Source organism: Carcharodon carcharias, chromosome 13 (assembly GCF_017639515.1).
Source record: "Carcharodon carcharias isolate sCarCar2 chromosome 13, sCarCar2.pri, whole genome shotgun sequence".
In the NCBI taxonomy this organism is placed as follows: domain Eukaryota; kingdom Metazoa; phylum Chordata; class Chondrichthyes; order Lamniformes; family Lamnidae; genus Carcharodon; species Carcharodon carcharias.
The window spans coordinates 101156467-101175088 of record NC_054479.1 but is presented as its reverse complement, the minus strand read 5'-3'; the positions used below and the strand labels follow the sequence as shown (position 1 = coordinate 101175088).

General features: G+C 41.0%; 1 protein-coding gene across 4 annotated transcripts in view; it reads right to left on the bottom strand.

Moving 5' to 3' along the window:
- Positions 1 to 18622, bottom strand: part of lrrk2 (leucine-rich repeat kinase 2) — a 226984-nt gene that overhangs the window by 10987 nt on the left and 197375 nt on the right. For 3 of the 4 annotated variants that reach the window (XM_041203526.1, XM_041203525.1, XM_041203527.1), the window contains 6 exons: positions 11995 to 12189; positions 10245 to 10438; positions 7860 to 7932; positions 4120 to 4301; positions 1948 to 2100; positions 811 to 983 (listed from right to left, as the gene is read on the bottom strand). In XM_041203526.1, coding sequence (XP_041059460.1) covers positions 811 to 983; positions 1948 to 2100; positions 4120 to 4301; positions 7860 to 7932; positions 10245 to 10438; positions 11995 to 12189 — 970 coding nt within the window. Of the gene's footprint in view, positions 1 to 810; positions 984 to 1947; positions 2101 to 3313; positions 3348 to 4119; positions 4302 to 7859; positions 7933 to 10244; positions 10439 to 11994; positions 12190 to 18622 lie in introns of those variants that run through there. The other variant, XM_041203528.1, reaches the window with a different exon arrangement.

The following is an 18622-nucleotide window of genomic DNA, read 5'->3' as shown; positions in this document are numbered from 1 at the left end:
GGTCATTGAATATTTTTAAGGCAGAGGTAGACTGATTCCCTTGCCTAACAAGAATCTAAGGTTATTGGGGTTAGATGGGAATGTGGAAATCGAAACACAAGATGATCAGCCATGATCTTATTGAATGGCGGAGCAGGCTCAAGGGGCCGAATGATCTACTACTGTTCCAGTTTCTTATGTTCCAGGGAAGATGAGGACCCGAGATGCTGAAATGCAGGCTTGCCAATCAAACGAGATGCAAAAAAATTCTGGGAAAACTCTGCACTCACACAACAATGGACTGGCAATGACAGAGAAAGTGGTGCTGCTCCAGGGTCCTTTTATCCTGCCCATGAATGAGGAAGTGATAAAAACATGGATTCCACCCACCTGTTTTGCAATGAGCTAAAAATTACACAGGCAATGTAAAATCACGGTCAATTGGCTTTTTAATGACCTTAATTGGCCCTTTAACTGCTGGAAAGCGCTGCTCCGAATCTCACACATGCATGATGACGTCAGAACGCACGTCCGACGTATTTCCATGCAATTGTAACTCTTTCGAATACAAACACGTTTCCATCTGTTCCTATTCAGATGAAGTTACATTGTTTCATAGTTTGCCATTGTGAGATTTGAACTCTTGATTTTGGGGTTACAAGCCCAGTACCATAACCACTTGGCTAATTGTATGTGTGCTCAGGTCAGGCAATGCAAAATTCTGGCCATAGTTTTTATAATTATATTCAGCTGTTCTCAAGATAATTTCAAGTAATTCACAGTCCTATCTTTGAATTCAATTAAAAAAGTTTGTCAGACTCAAAACCTTACCAATTTGTGCTGTCACCATGCTTCGAATTGAGTGACAAAATTTATCAATGACCTGGATCGATTGATGAGTGGAAAGATCTAATAATATGACATCACCCCCTCCTGTTCCAATCCAAAGGGCAGTTGCCTTTTGAAGATGAAGTGTTTTCACTCTGGCAGAATAAGTGTCATTCCTAGAAAAAATATTTTTTTTTATAAAGTTGACTGGTTTTAAACAACATTTCAAAATTTATTCCCCTTTCAACATAGCTTAAAATAATGAACTTTAAAATAACGAACTGAAAAATAATTAATCACAACAGCATATTGTTTAATTCTGAAGATAAGATTTTAAATAAAACTATATTATTTTGATGCTTTCACTCAGCTCCTCTACTAGTGCTTATTCACACAGAATTTCATTTTTGATGTTCTGCTATGAAATATTCCTCTCTCTTGAGTCCACCACACCTAAGTGGGCAGAGACACCCATTGGTAGGTTTCTACCAACATCATTCTGTAAACAGCTTTTAAGAAGTAGGTATGAGAACAGAGTGAAGTGAATTGTAGCTCAGGATCACAAAACATTTTTTGTTTCACAGCTAGGTTAAGCTATAGGAAACAACAATTTGTGCTAGATCTTCTACCCATAGGCTATGAATGGTTAATACTCTAGCTCTATTTGATGTAAAGCTGTCACAGTACAATGGCAGGATAATTTCTACAAATCTATTCTGTTTGACCTATAGACCTTTCACTTTAACCATCGAGTCTTGACCAACAGACTGTAATTTAAAATTTCTTCTCTTCAAGCAACGTAATTTAAATCCAAAAAAAAAGTTCAATTAGCCTCGACTTCTGCACTGTTATTGGGGAAAAGTCCTAGAACACCTTACCTAATAGCACTGTGGGAGCACCTTCACCACATAACTGCAGTTGTTCAAGAGGGTGCCTCACCATCAACTTCTCAAAGCTAATTAGGATTGGGCAATAAATGTTGGCCTTACCAACGGTGCCACATTTCATGGATGAATTTTTTAAAAATCCTTTGCAATAATATTATCATAATAATTGAAGGGCACTGGCATTTAAACTGATCTCCAGAATATATTTATTTCCTCCAATATTTCTGACAAATTGAATCAATTAAATACTTACTTAAGAAAAGAAGAACAATCAATTGACGCACTCAGTTTGTATGACTTTTTGTCCCAAAGTTCAACAATGTGACTGTCTTTCTTTGCCAGATAAATGTACTTATCAATCACCATTGTGATAATATTTCCATCACAGTAATATTTTTGCTGTCTTCTGCAAAAATGGTGGAAATAATGCAATGAATAATCTTAAATTTATCCTTCACAGCACGTAAGCAAAATAAATTAACAGTTCAGGAAATCATTCTCCTCAGGCTAAGTGTCCTAGAACTTGTAAAATTGGAACTTGACTGTTCTGAGATAGTGAAACATAGCCAGGACTTCAAGGAGTTGGGAAACCTCATTGGACCTTTAAAAAAATGACAGGTGGGGCCCAAATGCAGCACTCCTGCCCTGTTTCCAACAGATCCAATTTTTACTGGTAAGAAAAAGGGTGTGGGGCATGATTCATACAGGTGGGAAACCCAAACTCAGCAGGGCCCTTAAAGGGCAGATAAAGTTTGCATAACTGCCATGATCTGAAGTTTTTTTTAATGCCTTGTCTTTAATATTAAAAAAGGAAACAGGCTGTAGCTATCAATGAGTGTTTAAAATAGCCCTCTGTTGGACTACTTGATAGGCATAGATTAAAAAATAAAGTGGCACTGATTATGTAGTTTCAATAGGTCTCTGTGTTGACATTTGCCCAAGGGTTATTATTATTGTCATTATGAATGCTTGGCTGAGTTTCAAGTGCTACAATTATCTCAGCAGAGGATTGAGTTCATGGTTTGATTGACAGCTTAAAGAAGCTACAAAAGGATTAGCTGTCTTTGAGGTGGTTACTGAATAGTAATTTGTTTTTATAAGAGATTTTCTACTTGAGGTTTAAAAGCTTTGAATGTATTTTCACACCGTCAAGTGTTTAGGAGCGAGAGCTGGATTAGATTATCAGAAGTTTACTTTTTCTCATCTCCACATGGAGGATACTAGATGAATGGTTATGGAGGTGGCATGGAGCGTATAAGGGGTCTGGGGGTGAGGGGGAAAAGAAATCGGTGGATGGGGGCATGAGTTAGTGTGTCAAACAGCCCACTTCGGTATTCGGCCTAGAGCTGTGGCAGCCTACACTCTGCTTCAGGATCGGTGGGCCTGACTCTATCCCACATCCACAGTGAAAAAAATCTCATATTTCAGGATTAGTTTTACTAAGACAGCTCCAGTGGGTTGGGAAATTTCCCGGCTTGAGCCTCAGTAGCTAAAATCTGGTCCTTAGCTTATCTCACTTTTTTCACAGTACCCTACTCACCAGGTTCTTCATGAAAAGAGACAACAAAAAACGTGCACATAAATTGACACAGATGAATTAATTTATTCAAATTTTATACCTTGAAGCTGTTGAATACCAAGGATTTTGTTCAGCTGAAAAAACAAGTCAGGATCTTATTTTGTAGCAGCTTCAAAGCAATGCTAAACTTAAGGTATAAACCCATCCATAGACAAATACCATTACTCATGGAGGAACAACTGTTACCCCACCTCTCTATCAAAAAGGAGTCACAGAATATTATCACTGGCAATGGGAGATATGTATAATTCAAATGAAAGCTAATCTGCCCATCAAATTGAAACTCTTCTGAAAGGCATACTCTTAATTGGCATTCCTTTCCTTTCAGTTGTGTTTAAGGTAAAATTAAGGCTGTTAGCTTTAATCCATTCTTCACAACGTGACAGGGGTTATTGGGTCATACAGAATGACTAAATACAATCCATTTAGCAGGGACACTACACATGCTTATATAAGTAGACAGGATAGTCATTATGCTTGGCCTGGATCCATCAAGTTTTATCAACATACTTTCAAATAAAAAGTGAATCAATTTAACCATCAAGTTAGTTAAACCAGATAGAATCAGAATCACGATGGGAGCTACAGTAATAGCACAAGATGATGATGACCATCATTTACAGATGACAAATTTGAAGTAATTTAAAACAACTCATTTAAAACGGCTGTAGGTTGTTGTAATTTAGATAGCTAACACTTCAGAGGAAATGAGGTGAAAATGCCACTGAAAATAATCGGTTTACATTCTTGCATGATGTACTAAAATACTTGAGTTAATCATATTTAAAATTTGTACCAAAAAAAATCTAAAATTCGCAACTCCAACCAAAGAATGTCATAACTTACAGAGTTCTTGTTTTTGTGTCTATCACCTTCTGAACTGTAAAATCACTGGTGAGGGATATGATCTTTGTTCCACAGCTTGCCCAAAAAACTACCTGTTCTGAAGTAGAAGACATACTAAAGCAGACCAAAGGAGTACTAATGTCACCTATATCCACAACCTTCAGTGGTGCTCCATCTTGATACTGTTGGATCAGAATAAATCACAAATTACTATTTGTGTTGTTTTAAGTATAGGGTCATACAGTTTCACAATACTTGTCAGAATCCTTGGTTTTACATTTATTGAGCCCAAAAACTTCTTCAAAGCCACAATTACAGTAAGCCACAAGCAATATTGTTGGTTGTGTAAACCACTCAAAAGAACCACATAGACATACAAATACTCCATCAAATTGAACAAGATTTGTTCTAAGTAAGGTTTTCCCTTGACATGAGGAATGTCCAAATAATTACAAAAAAAAAAGTTGATATTGCTCTTTGGAGGGCTTCTGCCAGCATTACTGAAACTAATAAATGCAAGACTTTGGAAATGCATTCTGGGAAAACTAGCATTGTCTGCCTGCACATGAGCAGGATGTTAGGCCTTCATTGTGCCAATGAGTTAATAGGAAAATAGGCTGTGAATTACATAAATGCAGCACTCCCCTACAATGTAAAATCTAAAATGTAGAAAATTTCCATAGTATCCTACATGATAAAAGCAGCAAGCAGTGCAGTACTATGCAACAAAAACTAGATGAAGGTCATAAAATGAATTGACAACAGCAATAGCATAGATTATTTCTTTTTAAACAGAAATGAAAATCCCAATTCCTCACGACTTTCAAGAATGTTAATTTGCTCTGGGCGTGTCTACAGGATTTAATTAATTTGGAGTGTAAAAGAGATATACTCATGTGGGCAAACCTTCTAAAGTAGAAGAACCTAAATTCAAATAGTAAAATCCAAGTTAATAAGCACAAGTGCAACTCACCAAATTTCTCATAAGGAATGAACTATGCTTAGCAACTCACTTATACAAGGTCAGCATTGAAAGTAAAGCATACCATGATCTTTCACCAATTGCCCGCTTATAGGATGAGCTGCTAGATATTTGGAAGGATTAGTGATCGCTGGACACTATTACATTTTAGTCAGAAATTTCAAACTTTTTTTGGTGACAATGTTTTTGCTAGCCCCTTTTAAAAAATTGAATTTGGGAATTTATTTTCTTCAAACTGTTCTTAAGAGAAGGGTGAAAGGAGAGAGAGGTTTGACTGGATCAGCGGCGTATTAGCTACAATCATGTAAACTCAGGCTTCCATACAGACCCAGGTACACCTAACTGGGAATATTTTAGGAAAAAAGACAACATATGGAAGCTGACTCAATGCTAATTTCCAACACAGGCCGGCACAGTTGGCAGCAGCCATGATCACTGTCCAACATATTTACAGTTCAGACTCATTCCAAACTACAAAAGTGTGTTTCATCAGCAACACTCAATCCAGAGCAGCCAAATACATTAAGTAGACCACTGATGCATTGTTCACTAACATCCTTCTCACAGTTCCTCATTGAAAATAGCACTAAAATCAGAGGACATTAGAGTTTTTGGCATTGCGATGTCCAGGGTGTTACCGATCAAACCATATGGTTATATGGGTAAAAACAAAAAACTGCAGATGCTGGAAATCAAAAACAAAAACAGAATTACCTGGAAAAACTCAGGTCTGGCAGCGTCGGCAGAGAAGAAAAGAGTTGACGTTTCATGACCCTTCAACAGAACTGGTTATATGGGGTCCTATACACAAATCCATGCCCTTCATGAACCATGACAACTTCCCATCTCAAGATACACAAGGTTAACTGACTGGCAACACAAAATAATGCAGAACAATACATTTATTGCCCTAAAAATGAGGAGCGTGGATGTAAATGTGCATTTTAGCCCAAAGATCTCTCTTGAAATTATATGAGACATGCATAGTGGAACCTAACCAAACATTTGTTCCAATTGCAGAGTTAAGTGAGGTAGGTGTGTGCCTGCTGCATCTCAGTGGAGGCCTTTTGACATTGAAGAAACCCAGTACTAGGTCTCAAGATAGATCATGCATCTGATGCTGCTATATACATTGCTATGCTGGCTGGTCCTGTCCATTCCTGACACATCTAAGGTCATTTGTAGATAGGAAGCAGAAAATGGCACATGTCAAATGTTGGTTTGATGACACTCTTCATGCAGTCATTACTGCATGTCATATTGACATATTGGAGTGTTTTATATGCTAACTTGTCCAGCAAGCAGGGAAAAGCCTTTCACAGGTTGGAAGTTTTAAGGGAACATCTACCATACATCCTAATTTGTGCGAGTAAATGAACATCGGTTTTGCAGCTAGGTTTTGTTTGCTTTGTAATTTCATCTGTGTACATATTAAATCAACAATAGTTCCAGTTTTAAGAAATTGTCCTGCTGTACTTCATGTAAAAGATTTTAAAAATCTGTAAAGTTGGCCTGCATTTTCACAGAGTCAGGATGACTCAGGAGCCCTTTAAAAACAGCAAGCGGGTCCTGATTTAGGGATTTCTGACCCTATTCCCGGACTATCTGATTTTCTGTGCTGCCTTTAAAGGGTGCGGGCTGATTCCTATCAAAAGTCCATATCTGGCACTCCTGACCTCACCGGCTCCATTGCGGAGTAGGCATCTACTCCACAATTTTCATGGAGTCAGGCCAGGTTTTTAAAGAGTTAAGTTTCACAGCCCCTCAGAAGGTTCATGGGCCACAGTCTACATGAAGGGATCTTTTAAAAGGTAAGTTCAAAAGGTCTCACTCTTTCCTCCTATGCCATGTTCTGTCCTTGCACCCACCATCTATGACTCCTCATGCCCCTTTGCCAAGCTCTGCCCTTCCACCAATGCCTCATGCCCCCATGCCAATTTGTCACCCCCCCCCCAATGGCCCCTCATGACCCAATGCCAAGCTAAGACATTTCCATGACCATTGGCCCCAGTATACACTGTCTAGAACCAATGAACGCAATTGTATTGTGTTATGTGTAAAAAAAAAGCTTTTTAAAAAGTAATTCATTCATATCTTTCGCCTATGCTGAAAAAAGTCATTTCACCACAAGCTAATAAATGTATCAATCATCCAGACACTTTAACATATCAAAATAAAAATCACACCCTTAAAACCACTTAGCTTATGTAAAAAAACACACTGAAATTGATAGCAGAGTCCAGAAAGCCTGAGCTGTCAATCAAACAATGTTTTCTCTGGAATGTTTTAGCACTCTAATGGTTGCCTCTGCTCTCAGCCAAGCCTGTGTGTGAGCTTGGCTGAGAGTCCAGACATCCATTAATCTTGTTGAAACAGCTAGTCCCATCCAGTTGGATAATGGAGGAAACACCTGGAGGAGAATGGTATGATCATCCATATCTAAGGAAAAGGATAAGGAGGGATAGTTTAACATAGTTACAGTCATATCAGACGTAATTTGTAACTTTTATTAGGGCCATTTCAATGCTGTCACATGGTAGAAATCTGTTTGAAAAGATTCAAACATGCAGTTGCAGGTAAGAGGGGCATGGATTTTGGGGGCAACAATATGTTCAAGGACTTTGGAGAGTAGAGAAAGAGGCTGGAGATGGAGTTGAAGCAAAAAATTCCAGGAGATCAAATCCAATGTCGAATTATACTTGATGAATTGTTTAAGTATTTACAAAGTTTGCTGTATTTCTATAAAACGTAAACCCACCTTTACTGTTGTATCCTTAAAAGCTGCAAGCTTTCCATCTGCTGTCCCCACCAACAGGAAATTTTCTTCTTTGCTAGGAACAACATAAAAGCTTTTTATGAACATGTAAAATCACTTATCAATTTCTATCCAAATGATAACATTGCAGAATGTTAGGAATACCTTACTACAGAGCAAAAGGGAAAGTATCATTGCTGGGGAGGGGCGATAAATGCTGCCTGTGCTAGTGACTCTAACATCCCAAGAAGGAAAAAAAAAGCCTCATCTCCCTTAGTGGTATTTCTCAGGTCTAGCAAGCCTGGGGGGCCAAGACTCAAAATATACATGCAACTATGCTAAACACATCCAATACCGTGTTTCATCACTAGAGTGAAATCTAAACTTAGGGACACCTAAGGAAGTTGCACTAAGTGTCCTTTATTTGCCAGTGTCCTTATTTTCAAAATGATCAGTGATGTACAGTGAACCAGATGAGCCTAATATCCCGGCATTGCCTGTATTTCCTGCAGTGATCCTTCTTTTTAAATCTCTCCTACCTGGGATCATGTCTAAATCTGTTGCCCGCTAGTGCGATGGGATTTCAGTTTATTTTCCCATTTCATCCAGTTTCTCAGTTTTTTACCATCCCAAGTCACTTTCCACTGAGGAAAAGATGTGCTCAACCGGGATGTGCTAGCACCCACATAGGGTGAATGGCTGTCATAGGGCAAGAGTGCCCGGCAGATTCCAGCCAAATAGGGAGGAATTAATGCCATGCTGACCCCTGCCCTGGACACCTTACCTCTGTGTGCTGCAGCTGCTAATGTTTGAAGTGCTCAGAGGCAGCTCATCAATACCTAATATAATCAGCAGACTAAGAAGCGATCCTCCAATCATAGGTTTACTTCTTCCCACTCTCACCAACTATTCACATGTTTTGGATTGAGTTCTAAGTGCTCAGCTTGCAAGATGCCCAATGCTCGCAGCCTGACCGGAGCTTTCCTCCCAAGCGGCTGCTTTCACAATGTGCACCCATTCTCATCTGCTCTGCACTTAATACCATTTTAAATTAGCAACATGTGGTGAGGATCCCATGGTCTAACAGTTTAAGAAAGAACTTTTCTCCTCCCTTTCCTCATTGGTTCTTCCTTTCTCAGTACTGTTCTCACTCCCATATTGGAGGTACTGCCCTTCCTGGCTCTGCAGGAAAACCTGATGCCTACCCCTACCCCTAGCTAAAGGTCCAATCTCTGGACTTCTAACCCATTCTTTTCTCTTTCTCCTGTGCTCCCCAAGACACCATTCCCCAGTCTCCCCCACCCCATAATTTCAGAGATCCACCCAATATCTGCCCCCAACCCTGAAATACTGAGAATTCTTTCAAATGCTGAGGAGCCCCCCAACCTGATTTCAGAATCCCCCCAATTATAGAAACCCCTCTGAACATCAGTACTCAGAATTCTTAACTCCCCAACTCCCTCTCACCTGCAGCTCCATCAGGTGCATCACAGGGAGATTCACATGCTGGCAGAAAATTTAATCTAATGGTTTTCCACACAAATCATCTATTTGTGGCACCCTGGGGGCCCCAAGCCCCATTTAGAGAGTGTACAGGTCAGCCCTGTGCAGTTCCTTGTCTTTCTGGAATGGGTGTTCTTCACACAGGACCCAGAGCAGCAGAGAAAACTCTATCCCTTGAATAGGGCGATGCAATCATTCAATTCCAGAGGTGCAGTAGTTTCCCTGCTGCTATGGATGTTGGGTAAAAGGTTCTCCACTACACAGAAGCTACACTTTTCACCTGTTGCCACCTCACATTCACCTCTGTCCAGCGTTTTCAGCTACAAACAAAAATGCTGTTTTGAAGGCTATCTGTACAATGTAATTTGTATGTGTTCGGTGTTTCAAGATGTAGTCTATATCTGTGATAATGCAGGTTAGTTGGGATTGGCAACAAGTGCTTTTTTTTTTGCAGGTGTCCATTTTTGGCAGTCTGTTTAGGTTTCACTGTATATTCAACTGAGTTTCAATGATGGGGAAGTGCTAGACCACTGACACTTTATAATTATAGGGAATAATACTATAACTTCTCATTAAAAATAATTGCTGGTCACAATTCATTAAAAATTGTTGATTTATATTCTCATCCAACTTCAACCTTCCAGTCAGATTTTTGCATTTAATGTTTCCTGTGGGAGAACCAGCAAATTAAATCTAGATTTGAAAAATAACCAGACAAACATCGATCTAGCCTGCTATAATCATAAAAACCAAACCAGGGAGTTAAAAACTCTGAAATCCTAGATTTTGATTGGTATAATGCCTGAATAAGAAAAAAATCACAGTAATCAATCATAACCCTTATGTTGTTTAGCATTAAAAAATACTGCTTAAATACTTACTTACCTATGTTTGGAATGATGTGTACAGAACAAACAAGTAATAGAATCAGACATCTTCCGAAGTTGATGAACAGATTTTACATTTTCTGTGTTAATTATCCACAAATGCCCAGACTGAGTGCCAGCAACAACCCAGTTAACTTGTTCACCAATCACACATACCAGTGCCAAGCACAAAATGCGGTTGTCCTCAATGTCCTGTCAAAACATCAAAGGATTAGAACAAAGGGCATGTTAAATGAATGATGATCCAGGGAAGCAAAGTGAATAGGACCCAATTATTCATTGCTATTTCAAATAAGCATTTATGTCATTTAAAACATATACAGTATTACTTTTCTTACCCCTACAGCTAGAACACCAAGGTTTAACAGTTAAGAGAATTACTTTTTTGCTGATCAAGGCGATGGATGTTTCTATTCAGTGATATGTTTTCTCATGATTTAATGCTAAGCAACAGTATGATGCCTGGTACGTAATGTATGCTGATTTCCTTCCCGAAAGAACATTAGTGAGCCAGATCAGTTTTTACAACCACATTTCATGGTCACATTACTGAGACCAATTTTCAATTCCAGATTTATTAATTGAATTTAAATTCCACCAGCTGTCATGGTGGGATTTTAACTCGTGTCCCCAGAGCAATAGCCTGTGCCTTTGGATTATTAGCCCAGTAACATTATCACTATGTCAGCATCACGCCCCAGTGATATGCCTTTTCATGATTTGTTACTCAGCACCAGTATGATGCTTGGTATGTAAAACTGTGGCATGGAAGATGTGTGTTCTTGATACACCCCTCTGAGGCCTCCAACCTGCCTCAACAGTGCCCACCTCTCCTGTTGGGATTACTGAGGCTTCGGAGCTGCTGTCTCCCTAGCTGGCCGTGCAACATCAGGAATGCGCCCACCATTCTTAATTGGACAGCGGTCTATCAGGAGGCCACCTACAGTAAAATCACCGATCCAATCCCTCTGCTGTCTAATGGTTCCAATGTCGAGGTCTTGAAGCCCATGCTAAAATCAAAGTTGTATCTCAAAGCCAGTGTATCAGCCAAAAACTGAAAATAAAACATTGAACAAACTTACAATGCCTATTCTCCATTATAAAGGACTTTCCAATGCAAAATAAACCCCAAATATAGCTCTTTAAACTACAAAAGACAAAAAAGACGCAAAAGCAGAACAAAGCTCATTGCACTGAATTGAAGGAGATACTATTTGTCTCATGTGGTCATTATGATAATGTCCAAAGTTTTTAAAAGAATTGGTCAGCTCCCTAGTTAGTGACTGCCCATTCATATCCATGTGAGGAATAACAAGAATGAGAATTTCCCAAAATTGACAAAGTGCTGAATTTGCTCAATCTGAGCTCCCCTCCAACTCCCCCATCTTGCTTTTTTCGCTTAATCTTTTCATATTATTGTCAAAATACAATATCTGTAGCTTTCAATAAGATATAATTGACTGCCAAGGCTATTTCAACTTGCATATATGCTGGCCCACCCACTCACAATGCTGCCCTTCTGAGTACTGAACAGATATGAAAACAGCAAACTCACTAGTAGGAAGCTTCAAATAAAAATAAAATAAAACAAGTGCAAGTAAAGGAATGATGATATTCAAAAGGTAGAACCTAGGACAATAAATATTCTTCGTAGATCTACCGTTTTCCTACTAAGCAATGCTTAATGGTCCTTACTGGAGTTCCAATTTATTTCTAGTGAAATATTACATCTTCTCCTTTACACATACCATGACAGCCTGCCCATCAGTATCCAGTTCTAAACAGGAGAGTTGTGCCTTGTCTCTTTTCCCACTGCCAATCCAGACACTAGGTTTTCTGCAAATTGAGTTGGTAACCACCAGGCAATCTGCTGTGAGGTTACTGGGTACTATCATCCTTCTCTTCAGACAAAGTAACTCCACTGAGTTCAGAGTGTCATATACCTGTAGAAATAAAGGACACATAAGACTACCACTCAAAAGGAGGACAATATTATTTACTCTTTCTGGCTCCATTTACATTGAACACATTCAAATTTATTTTTTTTTTTTGCATATTGTTTCCCCACCAAGCCTCCTTTAAGGTTTACACACCTCTAACCAAGTAGAAGAACAGGTGTTGTGCCACAAACCATTAAGTTATTCTTGTTTCAGCTGTCAGGAGCCAAGTGATAGCAATGCAGTGAAGACTCTTTCTTCAGTATTTCCTTCCCTTAAGCAGCAGCATAATATATATATCAATCAATGTTGCCAGTTAAGGATTGCATAGCAATTGCCCAGGAAGTCAAACTTCTGTTGGCCAATTACCCTGCAATCAGAGCCATCCGAAAGTACGATTTAAATCGCAAACTTTGGATGGTTCTGGCTGTCTTACAATAATAGTTACTCAGAAAAAGTTAGAAGAGTTAAAACCACTTTTAACTCCTGGGTAATGATAGTATTGACCCCCCGCCCAGACATTCCTCCCACCCTCCCCCCATCATGGGACCCCCTGACCATCTGACACCCCTATTGACCACCCGACCCTCAATCCCTCCCTGATCACCATCCGACACCACACAACCGATCACCCGGCTCCTGCCCAACCGACAACTCCCCCACACTGACCATCCGACCCCCCCGATCAACAGCCCCCCCCACTGACCAACCCCTAATCACCCAATGCCCCCGACCGACTATCCCCAATGGCCACAGGACCCCCAGCACCCTCAACCAACTGATACCCCCAGACCATCTGGCCACCACTCCCTGATTGACTGAACCCCCCCCCCTCCGCCGACTGACTGTAAAAAAGGGGGTGTAGCTTCCTTACTTCCGACTTTCCAGCCCTCAATTGAAGGCCCAGGAGCATGCTGCCTTACACAGTTCTCGTTCATTCTGAGTCCAAAGGTTGGGTGAGAAAGTAGTGGCTGGAATTCTAAGTAAGTTACTATGAGCAGAGTGTCAGTCAAATCTGCTCTTATGCTTTCTCCTAAACTCAAGCACAGGAAAGCAGCTCCCTTATGACAAAGTAAGCTACTACCTCTTAGAGATGCTCAATTTTGTGCCAAATGTTGATAAGCTTTGTGTATTATGAACAGGCCAAAAGGTGTCCTCCAACAAATAGAAAATGCCGCCTCACCCTTAGAATTAAAACCTAAAGTTCTCAACATAAAACAACATTTACTTTCAATAAGTGTTACAAAAATCTTTCCAACAAACATATATATTCAAAACCTAGCAATGTCAATTTAACATTTCAATAAAACACACCAGTAATAATCATCTAGTTATGTGCAAGTTGATACCATCCAATGGGAGAAATTTTAAATCAAGAGAAGGATTCAGATCAGTTGGGGGAGGTTAAAGTCTAAGAAATCTGTTTCCCAACCCAAAGCCACCTCCAATCTGCCCATTTTCAACTTTAACTAAGATCAGAAGGTAAGCGGGCAATCAATCTGCTTCAAGGGGATGGGTTGGAACTTTAAAAATGATAACTTTTCAACTTTAACTGCTTCCCTAGCATTATTGAAGTGAGGTCTTGGTTACCTTCAGGAGGTGCCTGCCTGTACTTCAACCTCCTGGATCCAGCTGGCAAAAGAAGCCTCTGTGGTCAGGCCCCCGCCCATTTACCTCCCAAGCCTTCCCCTGAGGCCTCCAATCCCAAACCAGAGGCCTCTGATCCTACCAACAGATCTCCAACTTCTCCCCACTCCAGGCTATTGGCCTTCGCCACCCCGCCACCCCTACCCCACCCACTCCCAGGCACTGATCTCTCCCAAGTCTCCAATCTCGCCCATGAGTCCTCTAATTCTGTCCACTCGTCCTCCCATTCCTCAGGATTGCAATCTACCCAGTCAAATCCCCCCGACTCCCATTGCCTGACTGGAGGCCAAAACTGTCAATCAGGCAGGGAAACGGATTGGCGTTGCCATATATACTGTGGAGTTAAAGCTCCCACAAAGTGTGGGGCAATCCCAACCCATCAGATCCCTGCCAGTAAGGGAGCTAAAAATTCAGTCCAAAGTGTAAATTGCAGGTCGCAAAGAAAGAGGAAAATCATTTGTAGTGTCTTTCTGAATTTCTGTGAAGCATTTCAAAGCAGTTCACATACAGTGAAATGCTTTTTGAAGCCTAGCGATTGTTAAAGAAGCAAATAAAGCAGCCATTTTGCCAGGTCAGGTCGGGTTCTGGAGTGTGGTTTGAACTCATGATCTTATGATTCAGTGCTTCAGTTCTGCCAAGCTGACGTTTACAGAAAACATTAACTGTTGGCAGGACAGATAGAAATTAAGATCTGTTGGATGATATAACAGAAATGTCTGCTTATATGGGGAAATAAAAAATGAATTCAGTTACAATTTTGCCCGCAGTTTTTTTTTAACCAAACAGCAATGAGATGAGTTAAATAAAGCTTTCTGAATTGCTTTTAATGTAAACCAGGCCCACTTAATAAAAACAATTTGAAGTGCTTAATTCAGCTGATTTATTGCAGGAAACAGATCTGGATTTGGGATCAATCCAAATTTAAACCACCACTGCAAAAACAAAATACTGTACATGAAAGGTTTGTGAAGGCTCTATGAATGAACTGCTTTAGGGTAAAAATGCAAGGCAGCATACAAATAGATAATAAGCATATCCAAAATTATGTAAATATGTCTATTCAATAAAAGCTTCATAAGAAATTTTAATTTTTCTTTAGATCATTCATGTTTAGTTATGAAGTATTATCCTGTGCCATTAGTAGTGCTTTAGGCAATGGGAACAACTGACTGGTGACCTCAGCCTCTCTCATCAAAATCAAGAAATGGTAAGCTGATTTTTCTTTTTACCAATGCATCTCTACAAAATTATTTTGTAAGATAATGATTTAGGATAGGCAGGAGGAGAAATTATGTTCGCAAGGTCCATCAGCAATAGTTAACAACAATTTTAAACAAAAATTTTGGAAAGATGGAATTCAACTCAAGATCATACATCTTGGGCAAAATTTTCTCCCCATCGGGGAGTGAAATGTGGGAGCGGGCAGCCCTCAGATCGGTGCCCCCAATCAGGGGCGCAATGCCATTCTTCGTGGGCAGGCCATTTAAGGCTCGCCCAGCGTGACGTCTGCACGGAAGCACTTTGCGGGCTGGGGGGGGGAAAATGGCAAATGCAGAAGTGCGCTCCTTCGTGTATGCGTGTGAAAGAGCACTCCGATCTCCCTGAGACTAAGTGCTGTCTCAGAGAAATCGGTTTCCAAAGGCAAAAAGTTATTCTTTTGAAAATTTCATTTACCATCCATGTCCCCTCATGTGACAATATCATAAAGTTATGTCCATGTCCCAACTTAAGTAAAAGTTAATCTTAATTTTTTAATTCAGCCACGAAACCTCGTCATGCCTGTGGATGAGGTTTCATGCTTTTTCAGGTGGCTGCCAGCGCTCCCGGCCTGCCTGCCAACTTCAAGGTTGGACGGGCAGGTCCACTAATTGCTTTTTGAATGGCCTCAATAGGCCGTTGACAGGTCGGCAGGCACAGCTGACTCGGCTGCGCCCCAGCCCACCTGAAAATGCAAATGACACGGGATGACGTCAGGAGTTCCGCCCAATGTCTTTCTGCATCATTTTACGTGTCGGCAAGCGGGCCCCTCCCCCGCTTACCAACAGGAAAATTCTTGTCCTTGGGTTGGGTTACACAAAATCTTTAAAGAAATGATATAAAAATAAGACTCCTAAGGCAGCATTTAGGCAACAGGGGTCTCACCTGCCAGCTGGCATGCTGGCGAGAACTCCGTATTGCCTCTTTTCGGATATACCTGCCGATTTCAGTACCAATCAGGCACTTAACTGGGCAGCAGCTGGCCTTCCCTGGGATCAAGGACCGCAGGGACGGTGGTCGTCTGCCGAGAGCTACCACCCAATCGGACGCCGGTTACTCTTAATTACTCGGCAGCCCCACGAGGAAGGCGGTGACTGCTATCAATCTACTGTGATCCAGCATCGCCGAAGGACCCAGGCACAGGTGAGTGACAGCAGGAGGGGGAAGCCACGAGGGAGGTGGAGAGGGTGTTGGCAGGAAGGGCAGGGTAGTTGTTTCACTGCAGGCACCCACCTTCCCAATGCTAGCTCCCTCGATCAGGCACAGAATGCCTTTGCGTCAGGGCCCATCCCCACCCCCCCACACCACCCCCCCACTCCCAACATTGGTATTGCTTTTCATGCTCCCCGCAAGGCAAGTCTCCCACCCACTGTTGAATGAATACCATTAATTGCACACTTAAAGGTCTCAATTGGCAGTGGGTTGGGAAGGCTATCCATAGGCCTTCCCACCACAGACTTAATCAGGGCTGGGGCAGGCAGGCAGCAGGGTTCCCACCCGCCACACTCCCGCTTGTTTAAATGCCACCAAATTTGCCAGGGAGAGAAGACATTAAATTCTGTCCCTAGTAACAGATCTAATAAGATTGACACCTTTGTGTTTATGATTGTGGTGTGTGCGTCTATTCACTCACACCTGATTAGTTCGATCAAAAAATTTGTTAAATACAAATACTATAGGCACCTGTGAGGGACTAAGACCTCACCCTGTATATATTTTTTTGACTGAGCTTATGAACTCAGCAACTCACGCAGTTGAGTTCAGCTTTAAAGACACCATTTATGCCCAAACAGATGGTGTTACCATGGGATCCCCTCTAGGCCCAGCTCTCGCAAACATCTTCATTGGGTTCTATGAGAAACGTCTCTACGGTGGAATGATACCCAACTTCCTACCTCTTGCAAATTCCCAATATGTGGGTGATACATTTGCTATATTTAAAACCATAGCTGCATGTAATAATTTCCTGGCATGTCTATATGGGCTCCATCCTGTGCTCAAATTCATCTTTGAAATGGAGCATTCAAATTAACTCCCTTTCTTTGATGTACTAGTTGAGAAATCTGCTAGGCGGTTCTCAGCCACAGTCTCCTGCAAGCATACCTTCACTGGTCAATACACACTTTGAGACTCTTACAGTTCCATGCGCTATAAAATCGGCCTTATCAGCAACCTCATGAATGGGTCCCAAGTCATTTCTCACCATGCATGATTGATGCACCCTCTTTCATCAAAGATATTCTGCAGAATAATAGCTATCCTGATCAGATCATTTCACACTGTATATCGCGCAAACTCACGAACAGGCCCAAGGCCATCACTTTCGGCCCTGAAAAGTGTTCTGTCCATCTCAGATTACCCTGGAAGGCAAAGTATCTCAAAAATTTGAGCAACAGGTGAAACTAGCTGTTTCATGCTGCTACTATGCAGTAGCAACACTAACAGGACGCTGCCGTCAAGCCCAAAAGACTTTCTGCCTATCGCACAAATGAGTCATGTGGAATATGAATGTCAGTGCCAGTGTGATGCTAGGTATATAGGCCTTACATCCCAAAGACTGGTGAATCGTATCAAACAGCATGTCCCTTCAGCTGTTTGCAATGGGCAAGGTACGGACCACACTCAACCTGCCTGTGCTTGTATTACTGAAAACAGTGTCCAACGTTACATATGATTCCGTGATTGGACATTTGCTAAATAATTCTCAGCGTGCTAAGGATTACGCTGACAGCCAATTTAAGATTGTTAGTCAGGCTTGCAGTGTTGCACATTTATATGTATTGGAAGCTACATATATTAATACATGTTCTCTACAGACAGAGGGAACATGTACACACATTGTGCCTGTTTGAGCCCAACAAAAGAAGTGCCATTCATTGGTTCATTCCCCAGGGCAATATCTTAACCAGAGTCAAGCTGCCTGGTTTAAATTTCAAACAATGCTTGGCAGTTAACTGTCAGTAACCGTCAACTGGTGCGTTCCCCATGACAACACTTCTCTCAATCAAAGGCTACTTGCCAACCAATCAGCACTCCCTTCTCATGCAGTACAAATGTGTTTTCCCTGACATTGGTATTTTCTTGCGAATTGTCCTGATGAGTGCAAGGTGAAAAGCTTCGACAAAAAAATGTTCCTTTTTCCAGCAATACTCAGGCTCCGTACTGCCAAATGACTTTAAAATATAAAATATATAGAGATATACTCACCGGTATCTCTAAAAATTTCAAACTGAGCAAAGTCCTAAAATGGCTCAATCTATGTCTGTCTGTGACCCCAAACAAAAGGAGCTTCTTGGCAGCATCAAAGAAACTCACACCTCTTTATCCTTGAAGAGCCACTAATGACCCCGCTGTGGGCTGCACCATGAACCAAATTCAAAGAGATCTATACAAAGACCATCTGCACTTCATAACACAGGCTGGCCAAACGGATCCTACTCATCCACTAAGACAAAGGGCCCCGCAACCTTCCTTTCAATTCTTAATGGTTGCACCATTTAACAATCTTGGAGACCCAGACAGGAAATACATACCC